At 40.4% G+C, this 22,361-nt stretch overlaps 1 protein-coding gene and 1 long non-coding RNA gene across 2 annotated transcripts in view; one reads left to right on the top strand and one right to left on the bottom strand.

Moving 5' to 3' along the window:
* Positions 1-22,361, bottom strand: part of LOC144195790 (nuclear receptor subfamily 6 group A member 1-A-like) — a 57,497-nt gene that overhangs the window by 33,570 nt on the left and 1,566 nt on the right. The window contains exon 2 of the mRNA XM_077715635.1: positions 13,041-13,088. Coding sequence (XP_077571761.1) covers positions 13,041-13,088 — 48 coding nt within the window. The remainder of the gene's footprint in view (positions 1-13,040; positions 13,089-22,361) is intronic.
* Positions 476-9,614, top strand: LOC144195791 (uncharacterized). Its single transcript, XR_013326160.1, has 2 exons — positions 476-705; positions 8,381-9,614. It is a non-coding gene; the product is annotated as an uncharacterized LOC144195791 (long non-coding RNA).

Below are 22,361 nucleotides of genomic sequence, written 5' to 3'. Positions count from 1 at the left end.
CTCCACCCATGCCAGCTGCCATTCAATGGAGAAGCATTCTCCTTTTAATGGTGTGAGCTCAAACCAATCACAACAAGCCCTGGTCCCCCTCCGTTCCCCAGCCTCCAGCCAATCCCGAACACCCTCTCTCCACTCATGAGACTATGTGCTGCTGTCCATCAACTGCCTCATATATAGTGCATGCACAAAAATGTGGAGCAGTTTCCTAACTTCTGTCTCGTTTTTTCCGTACGTGTTTGTATGTGTGAATTGCTATGTGCACCTTTGTGTGTGTTTCTGTATGTGCATGCATGAGTGTATGTGTGCGTGTGTGTGTGTGTGTGTGTGTGTACATTTGTGCCGAGTGGGGGGTGGATGCATGTGGGAATGTGGTTTCTTGTTTATCTATGTAGCTGTGCAGAAGGCGCGAGAGGGAAAGAGGGAGGGAGCGAGGGAGGGAGTAAGTGAGGGAGGAAAAAAAAGAGAGAGAGAGATTTGTGAGCCACTTGTATTTGCAAACTCCTGGCTGAGGTCCCATTGGCGGCACGGAGATCGGACTGAAAGACTGCATGTCAGGATTGGGCTTCAGTGTGTATTTGTGCATGTGTCTGGGTGAAACAGAGACAAGATAGTGTATATTTTAATCCCTGAATATGGAAGTCTTCTCCAATTTCTACTATCCAGACAACCCAGATTGCAGTTACCCAACTTTTCTTCCGGCTCCCGGTAAGTATTTGAACTGATTGACCTTCTGTTTCTGCTTTAAAAAAGCTGAAAAATAATGCATTTCTTCAGCACTTTGCCACGAGTTCATATTTTGATTAACAAGTGTACTATCTTTTCACAAAAATGATAAACAATTATTAATCAGCTAATGGGTCAAGTTACAATTTTAACTGTTATACACATAGCGAACTCAGCGGCATGTGTCGCAAACTAAATGTGTGAAAAGTGTTATGGTTTTTTTTGTGTGATTTGAGTGAAAGACAGAAGCTTTGTACGTGGGAGGACTTTGAAAAGAATGTATGCGAGAAAGACCAACTAGACAGAGATTGTGCGTGTTGGACAAAGTGTGCCGAGTGTGAAAACTGTACGTGTGTGTACGTGTATGTGTGTGAGTGTGTGTGGATGTGCGTGCGTGTGTGATTTAGTGTTTGCTCTGTGGGAATGTAGACTGCAGCAGGCAGTAGCTATGTTTGACTGAGAGGAACTGAGCCAGACAGAAGACAAAAGCAAGTGGGGCAGCCCAGACAGGGTAGGTCAGCCATTAGGGACTGAATCAGAAGGAAGGGGTAGCCAGCTGCTGCCGTGATGGGTGGGGAACCCCTGCCATTGGTCATCAACAAGGGTTAAGGATGAACCTCTTCATTTTCAGTTTCTCAAAGTGGTGTCTTCACCTCTCCAACTTCCATTCTAGTCGAAGGAAATAAACCCGATTTTCTTGGGAAAATCGGTTTAAAGCATTTGGAAACAGCGAAGACTCAATCAAAAATTGATTGCTTTCCGCTCTTTTCAAATCCGCCTTGCACAATAGGGAAATGTAGAAAAGGAAGTGTAAATTTAGAAGTGGTTAAATATAGACGACGAACAGGGGAGAATGCCTTATGCGTACAAGCAAAGCTTCTTCCTTGGTTTCCCCCACAAACTCACATGGGGAGTGACTGGAATGTATTTAGTGACAGGAAACGATGGCTATTCCTATGTGAACTTTTTTTTGTATATTTTTTGCCCTGGTCCGCTTTGGTCCAAAGCTCTTAATCCACAGCAAATGGTTGAGTGCAAAAGAGAGTAACCACAACAACAAAAACATCCCTAAAGACCACAGATGTACTCGGAGGTGGCGCAAACATACATAGGCTTAATTCCAGCACAAGAACAATAATCCTACAACATGTCCCTTCGGGTCATGGAAAACCAAGTCTTCATATAAGACCGCTCTATGTGTGTACAAACCTCTAAAAGCGGAAAGCAATGTAAAATACCTACACATGTAGAGTCTTGTCAACTCGATACATATCTTATCCCACATGTAACCCGTTTTCAAATGGCGGCCTACAAAACTTCAAAGTCTCCGACACAAGATATTTCTTCCAAAAAATGGGGGATTTATTTACTGAAAAACTTATTAAAATAATATATTAACCATCCTTTCTAAAGCTCCGGCCTTTAAAATAACAAAATCGGTCCCGTGCAAACATCTGAAGGTGAATAATTTTGTTTGGGTTTGAATCATCTCGGTGTCTTGGATGTGATCCCCTTAGATGTTGGGACCTCCCGGCATCACTTGTAGAGCTAATGTGTAGTGTGTTCAGTTCAGGGAGGGCAGCAGTTGTGTAAGCAGCTCCTCTGACCCTTCAACTCAGTTCTGCCTGGACTCAACCGAGTCCTCCAAGGACTTTGGTCCCATGCTTGACGCTCTATAAGCCTCTCTACGGCGCTTTGTTCCCGCCCAGGCTTGTGTGTACCTGGATTTGAATAGAAACCAGACAGCAATACAACCCCCTTCCCTCAAAATGCACACACACACATACACACTAGTGACGATCTCCTCTGACACCACTCTTGCACAGGACAATGAGGATTTGTTAGTGCTCAACTGAACTGCAAGCCCTCGGACACAAAGCACATAGCCTCCCACCGCAGTCCTCAGACCCGGAGTGCAGCAAACTGAAGCACAGCCAGGCAGGACAGCAGCAGGGGGGCCCAGGGTGGGGATTGGGAGAGGGTGGGGGTTGTGTGCAGGGGTGGGATTAGCAGACAAGAGCTCAGAGTTGGGGGATGGGGGCCAGAAATGAACAGGAAATTACTGCCTTTGATGAGGCTGTGGCAGATTCGCGGGAACTCAACTCCTCTCTGCGTCTTTCCCCTGCCATAAAAAAAAAAACGGTTGGAGTAGAAAATGCCAAATTACTTGAAGGTCCCATATGTCCCTTTCCTTTGGCTGAAATAGATTTGTGCGGGTACTGAGGAAAAGCAGGCAAAACTTTGGCATAGCCCTGCAAATTCCTTTTATATTTTTCAAACTTTGCCTTGCCATCTCTTTCCTCTCCTACAGTCACTAATCTCGGTCCATGTCATGGAAATCCTCTAGCGCAACACATTTTTGCACATCTTTGCAAAAAAAAGACAAAGAACAAGTCAAATAAAATCAAATTCAAAACTGCATCAAAAGTGTCCTTTTTAAAATATTTTTAAATAAGGCACACCACTTGTTTTATATTGCAAAACAGAATTATTGTCCTATGAGCATTCAGAAATGTTTGAACCAAGACACAAAACATCTTCATAATGTAGTTTGCTAAGTAATGAATTTAGCTCTAAACATTTTTTTTACATGCCAAATACACAAAGCCCATCCGGGCTGTGTGTTTCTAAGCATGAGAGAAGATGGTAATGTGTGTTCACTGAATATCAGGGTCGATTAGAGAATTTTGTCTGGTCGAGCTACAGCAGATTAGACATTGCCTGCCTAATAAAGCAGATACAGGCCGCGGGCCAGTCGTCTGGCGCTCTGACCCACATTGCTCTGATGTGCACGTCACTTCCCATTACTGTGACAATTGGACGGCACATCAGCTGAGTGCACCGCGATCTGCATACCCTCCCCACAGGCTTAGCCTTGCTTGCAATAACCTCATGTTGTCACTAACCTTGGCTTCGAGAAGTGTGGCGTGAGTCACAGTGAGGCATCGCCACTACGGCTGTCAGTATAAAAAAGTGTCAGTGGCGAGTTAGTCACGCGAGCAAAATTTTGACCTTGATGCTAACCGATCTAAACATAAAGTCGTGTCCCGGTGAATACATTTGAGTTAACGTCACCTTGACTTTTGGCGCATTAGAATCAAACAACGTAACTGACACGAAATACCACTGAGAGCCTTTTTTTTTTCAGGCCAGAAGGCATTTGTCATTTTTTCTGACTTTGGATTTGACTATTCCTCATATTGTGTTCAAATAATGCAGAATAGTATCCCATTTGAAATACCAATCAGTGAGTTAAAACTCTAATACTTTATTTAAATCATCTGGGGAGCCAGCCAGTTGTTGGAGAGCTGCACGTGTGCTTTCTATATAATGTAAGCAGTTTGGTGGCGGTTGTGCAGCTGGCTGACAGAGACAAGTCTGTTTGCAGGCAGCCTGAAAGATAATTGGCAGCTCCGGAGTGAAAAGCGGCCTCAGCAACAGATAAGGACTGTGCGGAAAGCTCCATAATCAGCACGGATTAGCAAATGATAAATCATGGGTTCACATAAGTATGCTGTCACTGCGAGAAGAGCGAGAGGCAGGGGGAAAGCAGATGAAGGGAGTGAAAGAGTGGGACAGCGAGTGAGAGAGAGAGCGAGAGAGCGAGAGAGCAGTGAATGGTGGTGAGGATGTGGATGTTTTTTCTGTAATTCAAAAGAAAGACACAATAATACCATCGAGCGGGTCAGCAGGAGAGACGGGCTGTGAGCCGGGAAATGAAAAGAGAGGAGAAATTAAAAGCTCTGCCAACACTCTGGCTAATACAATCTTCTGCCTGTCAGATTACCTCCTTTAATCCAGAAAGGTTTAACGCCTCTTAGAAATCTGAAAGAAGACACGAATTCAGCAGAGATTTTCCTCAGCAAGAGAAGAGGAAGGTGCCAAGGAGGAGGGTTAAGTCTCTGAGCAGCTCAGAAAAGCACCGGCCTCTACAGTCACTAAAGTTCTATGCGAAGGATCAACGTTTGAACTCAACCGAGCTGACTTTTAACACCGCAATATTCATTTACTTTTTCTTTTTAGCCATCGCTTTGAAATAACATCTAAGGCTGTGTGTGTGTGTGTGTGTGTGTGTGTTGTAACATCGAGCGACAAGAAGACAATCTTAACTTGGTTTTAGCCGCGTCGATAAGGTCGCCAGAACACAAAAACACAAAAGGATAAAGGGCAGAGTGTCCCTGCTGGTTTAATGCCGAAACGTATTTACACGGCGTATGTATTCGCTTCAAGCATAAAAGGAATGAGAATCATACATAGAGTAGTGTGTCAAAATAGGGGAGGGTTTTCGGGCTGCTACCCAAAATGGTAAGTAAGTAAAACATCTGTAGTTTAATCAGTGCATGGTGCTCGTTATCCAATATATTGCGGAAGATGCCCCAACAAAAATGTAAAAATTTCTGGAACTAAATATGTTATCTTGAACCACTCCCTTCGTATAAAGGCTATTTTCGCTTAGTGACTTTGCCGAGAAAGAGGTTTAGCCACAGGCTCCATCAAAGCTTTAACATACAACAGACAGCGTGTGGACAGAAAACATAATAAAAGAGTCTTTGCACGTCAAGTCTAGTAAAGACTACAAAGAAAAATGTTTGCAGGCTCTAGAGAGAAAAAAAACATGGTTAAATTACAACGACATTGACCCAAAAACTCTTTAATAACACGGTTTTAGAAATCTTCTAAAGTACTTTTGGAAGAAAAAAAAAACGTGATATATTTTCATCGGTTTCAGCATTCATAAAATTAACCAACAAAGCTTTGGAGAGGAACCGGGAGTGAGACATGCAATGAGTTTCTCTCAGGCATGCTGCACAAGTGGATAAGTCAACGAGAGCCAGATTGACACAATCAAGTGCTTCAGTACCGAGTTCAAAAAGGTGCAGAGAAAAGCTACACGAAAGATTTTGACTAAAAACAGTGAACACGCAGGCAGAGGAAAAAGGCAAGAAATACTGACGGCTAAAAATACGATCTATGGAAAAGACAAGCAGGGAAAGTTAAGTCAAGAACACTGCAGATGTTGTGGTGGAGTAAAGTGTGACCATTGAGAGTCACGGGTTAATGCTGAACAGCAAGGTAGCTGTGGAGAAAGGAGGTGGGATGGTTATCGTCAAGGTTGCGTGTGAATGCCTGCAACCTTGGCAGAGTGATCCGTGGCACGTGGATACTGAGTGATTCCGCAAAGGCTTGGCAGTCAGCCCGAAGGAGTCCCTAAGCCGGAGCAGGGCTAGCCTCTGATACTAGTCCCTAAGTGAGCCCTTATCTGCAGTTATTGACTCGAATAAATCAGAATTGACCACCCACAAAGAAGAGAAGTGGATAGACATCTTGGAAAGATAGTTATTGGAGTTTGTTCATGTTCTTATTTAATGGGAAAGAATGGAGTGGGTTTTTTTTAATTTTTATTTTTTTAAGTTTTAGAAATGTAATGGAAAATAGTAAAAGGGAAATTTTGAATCTTGTTTTCTTCATTACGAAGATTAAATAGAGCAACATGCATCACCCCCCAAAAAAACGCAGTTTCATTACGGCCAACGTCTTTTAAAAATCTGGAGAGCTTCTGGGTACAATGCCAATTCCAAAAAAATCTAATACTGTAATATTCAAAATGATTTCAAGCCTGTTTTTAACGTGGAGTAAATTCCTGTCTATTTCTTCAAGTAATTTAGTCCCGACAGTGCGACAGAATATAAGACGAGCGCTGCTCATACAATTACTAAAAGACTGACAAAATGTCCAATCTGACTTTAAGGCTGTTGGGACTGTGACAGTAATTAAGGAATAATTGTTGAAATTGGTTGAGTTGGCCACTCTTACAGTTTTATGATTAAGATTTTATCTTTCTGTGTACTTCCATAATGAGAAGTTTCGTAGAAATGTGGAAAACTGCTTCAACCATGCAAGCACAGTTGCTGCAGGCAGTCCAGTAAAATTAGTGATCAGACGTAGGGCTAATCTCCTTCTATACTAATCATGTTTTTTTTTAATGATCCTTAGCTTTTTGCTTTTCATGAGGTTAACTTTTGACAGTTATAGCCTATATGATAGATTATGAATGTATTCACAGGTCACAAGCTTTTGTAGTCCAACTGCAAAGGCCATGGTGCACAAAAAAAATTCCAGTCAATTACGTAATGAAGAATTCGGTACGGTCGACAGATCTATCTGTACTGTACGATATATTAGGTCTATCTCATCGCCACGGTCACTGAGTAACAATGCTTTCTTGTTGGCACATAAGGCATATCTGATGAAGTAATGACTTGACTAACATTGGCTTCAATTTGCACTGCCTTTGAATATGACGGCATGGAGGTCTGGCCATAGACCAGGCGGCAACGCGACAGAGTACACTCTGTGCTTCTCATTGTCCAAGCAGCGGAATGTGCTGACGATGTAGGGGTCACATGAGTTCAGTCACATTGTTGCACTCTTTACTCGAGCCCGGATAGGCTCTTGTGCTTGCCCAGCTATTTTTACATGCTATAATTATAAAGTTTTCCGGTTATTTAAAGTTTGAGGATGGCACCAGTGTCATTCACTATGCTGTCTAAGCCAGCAACGTGTATTATTATCGTATTATCGTACCTAATGATAACACGGAAGAAAATTAACCTGAAAGACCAGTCAGAATGGAAATAGAGGAAGTAATATGGGAGGATGAGTTATTTGAGAATGGGGTGGGGGGAGTCTCGTGTATCGGTGGCACACGGCCAATGAGTCTAAGTGCCAAGAAGGGAAACCTACTCGTCTGTGAATGGAAAGACACGGAGCTAGGAAACACATTCTTGAGGAAAGTAGTGGTCTAGCTGGAGCAACGAGGAACTAAAACGGCAAAATGGTTCAGGGGCATGAGATTGGGTTTTACAATAAAGCTGAAGTAAAAAAAAAAATCTGGGCACAGTTCCCAGTGTTCTACTTCTCAGTTCTCACCTAGATTTTTAGTCTTGGGCAAATAAAACACTGCTATTTATTGGAGAAGACCTAGAGTAGCTCTTTTAAAGGGGAAATCAGTGGATGCTTCTACAAATGTAAACAATTGTATTAATAGTCTTATATATTTGAATTAACAAATCAAAAATCCACACTATGCTGGACAAATGAAGTTTTTCATGATCTCAATCAAACAGATCGCAAACAATATCCCAGCAAACACTTGCATTAAACTGCCCGTTTTCACGCGTGATTACAAAACACTCAGACTACACAAATATCCTAAATTTATCCCAAAAAAATAGAGGACTGAGAACAAACAAAGTAGTGTTCTACATTTTTTCATCTGTATTAAAGGAACTAGGCGAGACAGGGAGGAGGAGGAGGAGGAAGAGAAGGACAGTCTATTGTTGAGGGGGTACAGATAGCCATAGAGAGCATTAATAAAACATGGCTGCATGATTTTCCAACCTCAAAGAGGCGAACACAGGAAGGCACACTCCCAGAGCAGAAACTGGAGGTTCAGCGTAGGGTAAAGGGAACAGTAATCTTTAACTCACACAACACTGCAATGTACTAAGCTGTGGGGCACAGCCACATTCTCTGATCACACTTAGAAGCATTAATTCAACTGCTTCCACAAGCCAGACTGACAACATGTTCTGCCCTTTTATTCACGCTATTTCTGATGTTTCCCCCTTCTTTTGTTCTCCCCCTTTTGCTGCAGGCTGGAGGAGAGAAGAAAGTACTGCTCACAGATTTGAAGGTGGCGAAGAAGATAAAAGGAGGAGCGGGTTTACCACCATATCTGAAGAGCTATTTTAAGGAAAAACCGAGCCACTGCATCATCATCATCTTTCTCATTCCTTCTGGTTTGCCATCGACGTCATTTAAACCCTCAACACCAGTATAGGCGGTAACACACTCTGGCATATGGCCTACCCACTCGGGCCAAAAGAAACACACACGCACAAAGATAAAAAGCACTTCAGTTTTGAAGCCTTCAATTTTTAAGCGATTGATGAAACGTGACGTGAGCCGAAATCATAGAAAGTCTTTTGAGCGTGGCAATTTCAAAAACGCTGCATCCTTTAAATCTGGATCTGCAGACATGTTAAATGACAACGTCTGGGTGGGAACCAACAAGCCAGTGTGTGATTTTCCACTTGTCTGAGACAAAGTTGAGTTTCAACAAGATCTGAGGGACCAAATGGAAATAAACCCAGTAGCACTATTTGATTTCACTCAAAGATTGTGACTGTTGCATTTACAGAAAAAAAGGCCAGTCAAACATCTGCCATTTATCAAATGGCAACGGTGAACCGCAAGATCTTTATCGGTGTCCACAGTGAACATTCAACGCTGTCGGTGAGTTTGAACTCAGACAAAACCATCGACCGTTGAATGTACCCTGAGAGACATCACAGCGCGTGCTCCTTTATCTTCTTAAAAGACACATTTAGGAGACTTTGACTTATCCTTGATAGATTGTGGAAGCCTGTTTTAGAATTTATTTGGAGAAAGTAGACATTTTGGCAACACTTGTAAATGCTGCAATAAACATTCATTGCTGTCGGTGGGTTTACATGAGAATAACTCACTGATCAATGAATGCAAATTGCGGTAAAAATACTACCTCAATGATGCCTAATGCCCACTGAGGAACTTATCCTACAAGCATTCTAATATTAGGTAAGAATGACACTACTGCACTGCCTCTTTTGAAATATCACTGATATTATTAATATTAGTACTTTGGTAGTTCCGCCTATTAGGTTTTATCTGCTTTGTAAAGATTTCTTTTATGTTTGGGGGAATTGAACATCACATGATTATTGTAATGAATTTCTGTATCGTCATTTGAAATGAAACAAAAGTGTAGCATGTATTGCAGAAGAAAGATTATTCCTAGAACATGTCTTTTTAAATGTCTCAAAATAAAATAATGATAAAAACCACAAGCCTTATTGTGCATTCATTTGAAAGAATGAAGTTTTAAAAGAAGTCACTGATGAAATAGTGCATTCAACAGACGTTGGGGCTTTATTCCCACCCAGTGGAAGTGTGAAAATGAATGAATGATTGTATGAAGAAAATATGTATATATATGATTTTTTCTTTATTGATATACTGTTAACATCTAACCATCTAAAGAAATATATACTTGTGTCAAAATAGCCTTTACAGCAAGAGCTACAAAATATTTAAATTGCTTTCCACATGCTCAGTTAAGTTACAGTAAAAAATACTCTAATTTAATAGCAAAAAATACGACGTCCAACAAAACATGTTGACCTGCAATAGATGTGCATGCATTCAAGTTTTGCTCTAATGCACAAAAGAGACTAAATGTTTTATTGTATTTACAAACATTCCACTAGATTTAATATCTGAACATCACAATTTCATGGCTACTAAAGATCTGCTGCCGAGGCATAACAGAATTTTATCCCATTTTTGCGCATAGATAAAACTTACTGTGTTCTGTAATAAAAATAAATGTTATAAGAACCTGTCCAGAGGGTAAAGTCAATATTTGCATGTAGTAACTGTATAGAAGATGGAGACATCTGCAAATAATCTTTGCCTAATTGCCCCATAAAGGCTAGATAAACATCCCCCCTCAGTGGTGTCAGAGCCAAAGTAGTGTATATTTTTCCATAATTAATTCAGTAATAGAAACAAAGTGGACGTTAATGACAACCTAGAATCACTTATAGTATCTTATGTCAAAAGTCACCATTTTTCTTTTTTCTTTTGCTCACATTTAAGGGAAAGCAGACAGAAATCGGACTTCTAACTAAATTATATTCTATTTATATTATTTTATTCAGTACAAATCTTAAGTGTAAACTGTACAGAATTTACATTTAATATGTTGAAGAAAGCATCCAAACTAACAATAATATTTCAAGAATATTATTTTATGGTCCCATATTGCAATGGCAAAAAGGGAGAGGGAAAAATGAATTACCAGTCTCATACATTTAAATTTTAAAAAGCTCCTGAAGCACTTAAATTACTGAAAAAAATTAAATCCTATTAGATGCAAACTCAATGTGAAAGAAATGTGTTTTTTCCCTTAAGTGTTTTGAATACTGTAATGTTTCACTCCCCAGAAAAACAAAATTTGAAATCTTGAATGACTTTTGAACTCACATATAAAGAGCCGGTTATGTGCAGACAAAGAAGAAGAAAAAAAAACGTGTTCTGACTTTCAGCCAAGTGCTTCCATATGCGTGCAGAGTTCATTGGGTCCAGGGGGCACGTGGGTGCATATATAACATGCAAATTGACAATGTATCAACACCCTCTGTCGGCCTCAGACGTGTTGTGCAACTGGAGTCTACATATTGCTTGGAATTTGCAGAGTAATCATGATATAAGAGTGGTCCAATCCCATTGGTAACAATAATTACATTTTAAAATGAATTAAATTTAGTCCAATGATCAGTATGACTAACCAACTAATTTCCATAAAGAAGTGACATATTTTTTGGTACTTTATGAAGCAAAAGGTGTTACATTTTACCTAAGAATCACACTAACTGTATGAAGTGCAAAAAATAAAATAACAACTATAAAACTAATGTAAAAAAGAGGGGTGGGAAAGTGTCTGATGGAGTTGGAATAAGCACCTGATGATGATTAAACATAGAACATAAGTAGTCACCACTAATATTAGATACGGTATGTACATTAAAAATAATCAGACATTTCAAGTATGGATTTAACCATCTAATTGATGAATGAATTCCATTTGAGTTGGTGGGGTTAGGGGTCCCTATAGACTTTATTTTCCGACATCTTCTCCCTCATGAAAAAAAAAAAAATTGAAGCAGAGCACCCAAATAAAACTTTGAATAATTCGCCATCAGACTTCATCATCATCAGAATAAATCTAACTTTAAACTGGTGAATGTTTTAGATGATTGGAATTTAATCTCCAAGATAGTGCTGAAAACAGCTGTTGCTAACCCAACTATTTGGCCCCTGACCTAGGTTTCTGGTCAGTGAATGGGGGTCTCTGAATTCCCACCCCTGTTAGAACATTTACAAGGCCTACTACCTCAGCCCCCCTTGACCTCAGCATCACCCTTTAGCCGATGCATGCACTGAGGCATCACAAGGGTAGAATAGGGCCAATAGCAGGCCAGCCAGTCGCCACAGCCAGAAGCCTAACTCGTCAAGTTTACAACCCTATCGGGTTTGGCCTCATAAATCCACGACTCCTCCTGCTGTACACAACAATGCGGGCTATTCGCTTGGTGTGCAGGTTGAATAGTTCTTCTCTTACTTCCTTCCACTTTTTTCACCCCCCTACGGCCTACCCCTTCGATTCCCCTCTCACACATTTATAGAGGGAGTGATGAGAAAGGCCGGAGCAGAGACACGGACAATCGGGACGGCGAGTCACGTCGAGGTCAGCGTTTTCTGAACTGTGTTCAACCTCTGACCCTTCCTACGTGCCACCTGGCGCTGCAATGGCAGCAATGGGTGTCCTGGGTGAACTTCGCCTGAACCTGGACCTTAACATTGGACCATCACCTCACCCCTGCCTCTTTGTTCGAAGTATCTTTCTGAGATGGGCACATCACTGGAATCTTTGCATCCGACACGGTTGTATTGGACTCGTGTTGATTTCATGAAAAACGTAGTAGAAATAAGTTACATGAGTAACATTATTTTCCCCTCACACAGTAAACATCAACAGAATGTCAGAATTGTCATTCGTTGTGTCGCCTCATTCGTACATTGTTGTTTTTTTATATATATTTATTTATGCTTTCTTTGGTATCGTCTTCGGTTCTACCGAGATAAAAAATTGAGATTTACCTGTACAAGGAAATTTTTAGGTTATACTTCCCTCTTGTGGATTTCACAAGGAAGTGTTACTGCGACATTAAAATGAGAATTGATGATCTCGAAGTGAGGAGTCGTCAGAGAATACCCCAAAGAATGAATTGATTAAACATTGCTGCCCTGAACTCTGCATATGTTTAGATTCTCCCTCAATAAAGACAGGTTAAAAAGTGAAATGTTGCCTGGATTTGACACAAGACAAAGAATGTTAACAAGTCAGTCGAGTTTGAATGAATAAGAAAATTGGGGGGAAAAAATAGACCTTCTAGCTAACAACCATCACCTGTCAGTAAAATATGTACCTGTGTATGTATGTGAGCCACAGGCTGAAATTCCTTGATAATGTAAGCACACTTACCTCTCTCTCTGCATTGGGACCCACGCAATAATTGTCCCGTCTTTGAATTTTTTTATCCCTTATCTTGAAAAGTATTTGAAAACTAATTGTCTAAATGCCGTTTTACTAGTCTTATTAATTGATTGATGATAGATGGGTTAAGTAGGTGGGAAGATGAATGACTTACCCACACTGTCACTGTTTTCTGGTTCCAGAGAGTGGTCTCCAAAAAAGCCTAAAAAAAAAAAAGACAAAATAAATTAAACGAAAATAGAATTACAACGGGCACAGTTACTGAATACTGAGGAATAGTCACACTTTAGCTAAGGAAACACTAACGGAATCCTAGCATCTAGTCAGCAGGTAACATTTACTCATATATGAGAGTGGGGGCCGAATTGAGTAAAATTTATCGATTCACAATGATAGTTGTAGATGTAATATTAGGGCATTTTCAGACTTTTCATCACTATGTCACAAAGAACCCATAAGAAATAAATTGAAAATGGCAAATGGGAATTAAATTGATCTGACAGCAGTTAATCTTTTTTTAAAGCAGACTTTTATATGGCAAAGGCTTCATTTGAGCGAGTTTAATGCATGTCTCAAAAAGTGTGGGCACACCCGTTATAGACACATCCATCAGTCCCACAGCCAATAAAAAAACATCCTATTGGAATTTAGAGTATTAAAAAAATAATCACATCACTTTACAAAAGGAGAAATCAAACATAGAAAATAACATCTAGCAATACATGAAGTAGACAGATGTACAGTCCACCCCCCACATAAGTGAGTGTTTTTCTTTGCTGTCAGCATATCAATTTTCCTTTTTTTGCCAATCAAACGTGTCTATCATCCAGGGACTTTTGCAGTGACTTCTCTTTCACAATGCCCTCTAACACCATCACTCGCAACAAGAAAGCTCCTTGATGTGAGCTCTCAAAGCACCAGATGCCCCTATCTATGTCAGTGTACCATACTATCAACAGCTGCAGACCCTTGACCCAACACACGCCACCTGCCCCCCACCGCCACCCGCACCTCCCCCAACCTCTTGGCCCACAGTCAACAGGAGCATATGTTTTCCCTAGAGCAGGGGTGTCCAAACTTTTTGCAAAGAGGGCCAGATTTGGTAAGGTGAAAATGTGTGCGGGCCGACTTTTAGCCTGACATTCTTTGAACCATTAACATTAAATGCAAATTAACTTTTTGGGATTTTTTTTAATTACAAATGGCATACTTTTACATTTTTTTTACATTTAGGTTTTTACCGAAATCACAAACCACAAAAAATTAAGAAAACTATCAAGGATATCTAAGTTCATGTGAAACATCACATATTATTCACTATTATATGCTCACTGTAGGAACAGTGCTGAAAACAAAACAATGATCACTGCATATTCAAACTGTGATTTTGACCATCACAAAAAAAATAATGAACTGAGATTTAAGAATTTAGTCAACTCAGAGGACTTAACAAATATCTTGCCTGCGCTAATGTGAAGGGTGATACTGGGATCTTTACTGCAGTATGTAGTCCAGGTCTTCTTTGCACGCTAACGAGAAAAAGTCAAACTCAGTTCCTTTTGCCTCTAACTGTCTCTTAATATCTAATGAAACGTCTTCAATTCTCCGTGCCACAGTATTACGAGCCAGGCAAATATTGGCAAACTCTTGCTTCTTCGCGGGACAAATTTTCTCAACCATTTTCATTACACAGTCTTTAATAAATTCACCGTCACTGAAAGGTTTGCAGTGCTTTGCAATTAGCGTTGCCACATCGTAGCTTGCCTTTGTGGCATTTTCATTTGACTCACGGGCTCTTGTGAAAAAGCTTTGCTGTGCCGTTAAAACAGCTTCCAGTTGCTTCACTTTTTCACCGCGTTCGTTCCCAGTTAGCTTGTCGTAGCTAGCATGTTTCGTCTGGTAGTGCCTCTTAATGTTGAATTCCTTGAAAACAGCCACAGTCTCTTGGCAAATTAGGCAGACACAGTTGTTTCGTATTTCAGTGAAAAAATACTCAAATTTCCACTTCTCCTGGATGCGGCGGCCCTCCCGGTCAACTTTCCTTTTTTTGTTTACATGTTAGAAATGGGCTGGGCTGAAACAATGACGCAAGGGTCACGGCGGCCAGAGTGCGGCCACAGGGCTACTGCCATCTTCTGGTGAAGTGAAAAATAGCTTTTTGTACACATTTATTTTATACTGTGGTCAACAGTGCTGGCGGGCCGTGTATTATTGATTTCATGATAGAGGCCGTGGGCCGGTAAAAATTTGTCCACGGGCCTTATTTGGCCCGCGGGCCGGACTTTGGACATGCCTGCCCTAGAGCATCCACCCAACACAATCTATGTTCTGACAAACACGTGCCTGAGTTGCCCGCATTGAATGGACACACTTATATTGACATATGACACACAAACAGCCAGAGGACACGCATGCGTGAGACCACCTTCTGCGATAATGCTTCTGAATCTAACAGGTGAGATGTAGAAATAAATAAGATAAATGGAATAAACAAATGATGCTCAACACTTAATCAGGGGATTTTGATTTCCTTACACAACACAGAAGAAAATGCAAGTTCAGTTCAATTAAGACTGTAGTCTAAATTGTCCCTCGGTTTAAACGGTGATCAGTCTAAACACATTGTCCGATTGGCTAACGACCAATCTAAGTTGTCCCCACCTATTGCAGCAGAGTCAGCTGAAATAGGATGCAAACCCTTAACAGAGTTAGAGTAACATTAACATAGAAATATGTCTGTTATTGAAGGGCATAAATCAGGCACTTGGTTTATTTTTGCAGAAATGTAGATGATTAGGTTTCATCTTTTTTCTTGTTTTTGGTTTGCACTGTACCGTTAAGTAGCTTTGTGCATTGAAAATGACCAGTGTGTGGTCTTCTGTTGCTAATCCTCGTGACATCTTATTGACCATTCTAGCCAGAGGCTAAGAAAGCTTTAAGAAGCTGCCAATATAGCCGGAGCCTGGTCTGCTGTGCCCCATTGTGTGCTGACAAAGGAACGCTGCATCTTTAACCTTTCACCTTTAAAACCTCGACAACCTCCAGCTCTATCAGCTCCCATCAAAATAACTTACTACAGACTTGCGTCCCTTACATCTCCCTCTTTGGATGTGGAACAGAGAGTCTACTCTGCAATTTACTGCAGTGGGTCAGTACTGTATCAGTCCTTTTTTTCCCCCAGACAGTTCTTGAACGATGATAAGGAGGTTATTTGCATGACTTTAAAGCAACTCATGTTGACATTTTTGTCATTTTTAAGAGTTGGAGAGATAAGAAAGACTTTTATCCTGTGTTCAGCAAAAAAAAAATGCGTCTATAACTAAATTCTCTATATAAAAAGTCTGAATCAATACAAACCTTTTAATTTCACTCAGTGAAAAACACCAGATGGAAAGCAGCGTGTCCAAGAGGGCAGAAGAAAAAAAAAGTGTCAAGCATGATTTAAATGCAACTGATATTAAATGTACACTAAGTACACGGCTCTTTGAAATCCTCAGCCGGCCAGCAAAGCATTAGCGGGGTCTGGAATCTCCTTCCGACATGTGCACCGCATCTAACAGTCCATCACTGTCCCTGATTCTCACTCCCAGATGGCAGAGGTTATGCATGACCACCCTTGAGTAACGTCAGCTTGATATCTGAGGAGCTTGGCACAATGTGGGTCAGTTCTGTTCTACTCAAACCAATAACTTTTGCTTCTGATTACACAAATATGTAAAAGGCCCTTTCAACAAATGGCGATAATGAAATAAAATGGAGAGAAGCTAAAGGAAGTCAACAATATTTACTAAATTGCTTATTTGTTTCTTCTAAAATTAGTTGTATATTAATGCAGATTCAAGCATATTTTAAGTGGATAGTAATACCAAAAAAAATACAATTAATATTTGAAGTCAGCATGTGACTCTTTGTACGTCCCAAATTGCATTCAAGTGGGGCTGACCATCTTAGTATTTGTTTGAATAATATATAGCCTTTTTATATTTGATTCATTTTGTAATTACAAAAATTAACTAAACAGAGTAAGATGACTTCAGACAAGATTTTTACAATAACGATTGTCTGGAGTTTAGACATTTGACTTGCCTTCATGGTTTGCTGATAGAGGAAATGGTTTGTGAGGTTGCACAAAACTCAATGCTGAGGTTTCAGTGAATGCAGCACTCGGCAAAATCAATCAATCCATCAATCTAACCTCCTGACTGTAAGATGAATGGGAGGAAACTAGTAAACACAAATAGACCATTGTTTTAACACTCCACTGTGGCAGAATGGGTCCTGGTCCTAATGCGAGGTCAAAGCTTAGATGAGCTTTTCAACCCTGAGGCATCACTTCACCACGCCGCAGCTAAGACACCGAAGCATGGCATTAAAGAGTTTCAGTTTACAACAAAAAGCTTTGAACGAGCAGATGGGGTCATAACCAAGTGAGATGTGTCTACACACTTTTACTGCCACCTGCCTGCCGTAGTGCCTCTCTAGATCAAGGTAACACATTTTAGGTGTAAAATCACGAGTCAAATTCACTATTAAGATTATGTTAAATGAATATATCAGTGAAATATATCATGTTTTGGCAATATTCAGTGCATTTTTCATTTTTTTTAAAACTAAACTTATCTAATGTAGGTTAAGTAAGTGCCACATAGATTTTCATGCCATTTTCAGATAAAATTTTGAGGTAATGCCCTAATCTTTCATCATTTCCCACCATAGTAACAGTGAAGCCAATTGCTTTGTTCACCTTGTCTCATTTTCTAACTGTGAGACTTTCCTTTTGTCTCATTGTATCAGTCTCTCTTCAGCTTTCTTTTCATCCATGTGAATGATTACATGATCAATGCATAAAACAACCTACACAGAAAGCTAATATTCCCAGGACACATTCTGTAATTGAGGGCACCATTACAATCTACTCCAGCGGAGCTGCAATTAAACCTCATTTTAGTGCAATCAAATAAAATCATGTTCGCCCAGGTTGCATCATCACACTCTTCTGTCAATAGAAATTAACATCATCAACCTTTCGTACACAATATTCGCAACATTATTAGAGCTGAGAAACACGTAAGCAGACTGCCCATGTATGTTTTGATGATAATTATGTTGATGACATGATAGTACTAAGAAAATTGTTGCACACTAGTTGTCCAATCTGATCAGAATCCTGTATTTTTCCACAGTTACAAGCAAAACCTACACCACAATTGTGACCTGGTTGTGGTTTGAAATATATTCAGTTAATCAAATGATTTCTATAGGTTTTGAAAAATAAACCCCTTAAAAACAGGTAGATCTGAACTTAATTAAACAAAACTCAACCAGCCACCATTTCACCATCAAGTCATACATAAATATCTATAGCATAACAAGTACATCCTATCCAACAATTGGCTGGCAATCAGGTTAGGTTATACCCTGCCCAGTCAGCTGGGATTTAGGCTCCACTACCCCCGCGACCCTCGTGAGTAAACAGGTCCAGAGGCAGTATGAAAAAATGAAAGTGTATCCGTTCTTACAGCAATACGTAAACCTAAGGGTGGACCGATTAACGATATCAACTATTGACTATTTGTGGTTGTGGCTTCAATTCAAAGGCAATATTGGTTCGTTGAAAATGGGCAAAGGGACACGAAACAATACTCAATGAATTTCATATGACAGATTGTGAAGGAACTTGAGGGTTGGTTTCACAGCCTGCTCGGTGGTGATCCTTTTGACCTCTACACCTGACCCTTGACCTAAGTGTGTAACACAATTCAGCACAATGTCTACGCTGTCCTCCCCGCTGCTTCTGGCTGACAAAGCGCACAGAGCCTGTGGTGTTGCATCCCAGCGCCACTCAAGTTCACAGCATCTCCGTCGCTAAAAACACCTGAAGGTGATGATGGATTTACTTTCTTTCAATTTTGTCTATACAACTCCCAATACAAAATATTCATTTCATGCCAGGTTGAGATTTGCTGTACTAAAAAAATTGTGCAAAATTGGCATTGCCACTTCAAAAATACGTGTTAATTTGTGCAAGTACACATGTTAATTGTACAATATATTACAACCAGGTGAGCAATCGTTTCTGATTCTAAAAAAATCATAATTGACTGCACACCTGTAATTAACTAGTGCTGGAATCTAGTACACCAAACTTCTCTATGAAAGAACAAATAAGAGAATACTGCTGAAAAAAGACGAAAAGAATAAAACATTACCAACTAAGCCATTATTAAAAACTAATAGTAATCATTTTTTTCTTTGAGGAGATGTTGAGTAAATTTATGCTTCACATAAAATAGGAATTCAAATTTGGGAAACATTTAGGATTCATGGGATTGATATCAAGTACTTTGTGGTGCGATTTGCGGGGCAAATTGCAATTGCGTAAATCATTGATGAGGAATTTGTGACAGGGTTTGCCCCCACCCCGCTTACAGTTTAGGGTGGCTTTATTCAATGATGGCCGCAGAGCAAATACAATTCTTCAAGATCAAACAATAGGATGAAGGCCAGTTTTATAGCCCCTCAGACTTGAGCATTCTGCAGTCATCGGCGTATGTTATGTTAAGCTAATGAATGTATGTCTTTATCTGCGCTAATCCCGGCGGGCGTCCCGAGCGAGGGTCACGTTGTGGTCATCGGGGTGGGGGCTTCTTCACCGTGGCTTGACACGCTCAAAGGAGCAACTTCCCTTTCATCATGCCAGGGGTCAGAGTTTTACTACCTCACAGAGTCAGCCAGCATACTGCACTGTGCAAACTCAAGCCACGGGCAGCCATCTGATAATCATCATTGCCTTATAAACACGAGGGGACATATCTATTAAATTTGGAAAAAAGTCGATCAATATCAGTACAATATATTCTTTCATGCAACTGTAGTAAAATAGGATTTCCTGTCAAGACAAGCACCAATTCTTGACCTCTTAACTCCGACCATTGTATGTGTGTTTTGCAGGGGGTGCTATGTATGTGCGCTGGAGGGTAATAAAAGGTTAAAAGCCACGCATATACTTTTTATATTAAATCTATTGTTGAAACAGCTTCGTTTTGTCAACAGCTAATAGACATTTTCAATTGGATATTGTTGTTTTTACAGAGTAATTTTACTGCCATAAAGTCATGCAACGTGAACGCCACACCAAATAGACATAAATACCTTGGAGTCTTTTCAAAACCAAAAGTCCTCCCCATTTAGCTCCCAAAAGTGTGTTTGTGCGAGTTAGTAATTTGAACTAAAAGGTTTTAGCAGATTCCTGCAAAGAATCACTGTATGCTGTTCTGTGTATCTTTTCTGTTGGCTGTGAAATGATTGAGGAGCCTCGACTGTGTCTGTGAATGAGTTACCACAGAGGGGATGTGATGCTGCAGTACATGGAGCATCTTCATCACGGGAAAAGTTAGCCCAGTACAGAATATTCACTAGAAATATCTTTCTTATCTCCAGAATGTGGATGCAACATCAGAGCGCAACAAGTCGAATTTACTTAAGGAACATTTTCAACTGTTCTTTACAACCAAGTGGCAACTCCAGAAATTTCCGAAGGAAGCCATTTCTACTCGGCACACCAAGTTCAGTCTTTTGCAGCTGCCTGTGAATTCGCCTTCCTCCTAAATTCAAACTCAAATTGTAGATCTTTATGGTGTGTTGAATATCACACAAACTTGATAAAAGCATAGCTGGCACCTCACTAGCATGACTATGCCAATTTCCCTCGACAACCTCATCTATGCATCAAAGTATAATCGATGCGCACCGCGGCAATTTGGGTCGTGCCAGGACTCAGCCATTGGAGAGCTCTGCAAGCAGCTTCACTGCCACGCAGCCTGTAGCTCATGGATCAAGTGGAGGCTGTAAATACTTTCCTGGGTTACTCGGAGGTCAGCAGAGCAGGCCATTAATGCTTCAAGAGCAACATCCCACTGACCCTGGTCACCGTTCCCATAGTGCTCGCTGCCACCTCCCCCGCGTGACCATCAACGCTCACACAACAACAAACCACACAAACATGAAGCAAGATGGCTGTGGATGACCGACTGCAATACACATGTGATCTAGCCTAGGTAATATAATCCAAGCCATTTCCAGCATTCTTGAGTGTGTCTCCCCTGCAAATAATTGGCAATCAATAAAATTTAAGAGATCATTGTCAATTGACTTTGACCCGGCTGTTTTAATTTATTTTCATTAAATATTGTTTGGGGAATTTGTGTCTCTGTTGTAGGGAAAAATGGAAAGGGGAATAAATGGTGTAGTGTCGTGTTGATGGGACACTTCTATGGCAACTATACAATTGTGTGTTGCCTGGAAACAGCCGCATGAAGGATGTTCCACCTTAACACCTCTTGGACATAGGGACCTTCATCATCATTTAGTGTCCCCTGCACTAATGATGGATTTATATCAGCATTATCAATGCCACAATAAATTTGGTTTGGTGAGCACATGATACTACATCTATCCAATTAAACATGGTTCATGAGAACCCAACGTTAAAATAAGCAGATTTTGTTTTTGGATGCTGTATTAAATTTTATTCTGAGGCATATAATAAATAAATCTGCTTAAAAATAAATGAATATAACCTGATATACAGGTATATAAACACAACAAAGAACCATTTAACCACATTAATGAAAACTGAGTATTCAAATAGGTTTAACCATCTGTTACGGAGTGTGCTGTGAGATGAATCACTTGGCGCTGTTTGAAATGCTAAATAACCTGGTCAAAGAATGATCTGAAAAGTATGGGAATTCAAATTATGTAATGAAACTCAATCCACTTGATTTTTCAATTTGCACTGATAATATTTTAGGCTTACATTGCACACTCGCATAAATTATAACATGATAGAGCAATATAAAATCAACTCATCAATTCGATTTATGTAGTTAATTTCAGACTGTTGGGATTAATTGCAACAATTTCGCAACTATTGATGTGATTAATAAAAGGCTGTTTTAAAAAAACGAGTAAACCTCTCAATAATTACTCATTTTTGCATGCCTGGGCTCTTTACCGACACCTACGCCGAGTTCCAACGTGAACCCCTACCCTACTGTACTCCTCCCAACTCATCATTCAAGCATCTTGGCGGCAGGAGAAGGGGGGTCGCATCCTGTCACCGCCCCACCCATTGCCAGCCGTCCCCTTCACCATGCCCCAAGGGATAGGACAGATCCCCGCAGCCAACTTCTTTCCACCCCAGCCAAAGCAAGAGCTGACAAAGCACTTTCTTTCAACCTATCTGCAAAAGCATGCCGTCCTGTGGCCCCCCAGGGCCAAACATATGCAAGTCTCTCCAAAGCAACCTGTCTTTTCGCTTTGTCCTCTACTTATAGTGACTTTAATGACATTATAACCGGAACACTTGATTGAGCAGGATGGTAGATTGTAATTTCTTCTCAGTTCAAACATCAATGAAAATTAAATTTGTTCCTCAAATGTGGTTTTGTGGACAAGCTGCAACAGAAGGTGG

This window comes from Stigmatopora nigra, chromosome 4 (genome assembly GCF_051989575.1).
Source record: "Stigmatopora nigra isolate UIUO_SnigA chromosome 4, RoL_Snig_1.1, whole genome shotgun sequence".
In the NCBI taxonomy this organism is placed as follows: Eukaryota; Metazoa; Chordata; class Actinopteri; order Syngnathiformes; family Syngnathidae; genus Stigmatopora; species Stigmatopora nigra.
Note: the sequence above shows the minus strand (reverse complement) of the source record. Positions and strands in the feature narration are given on the sequence as shown.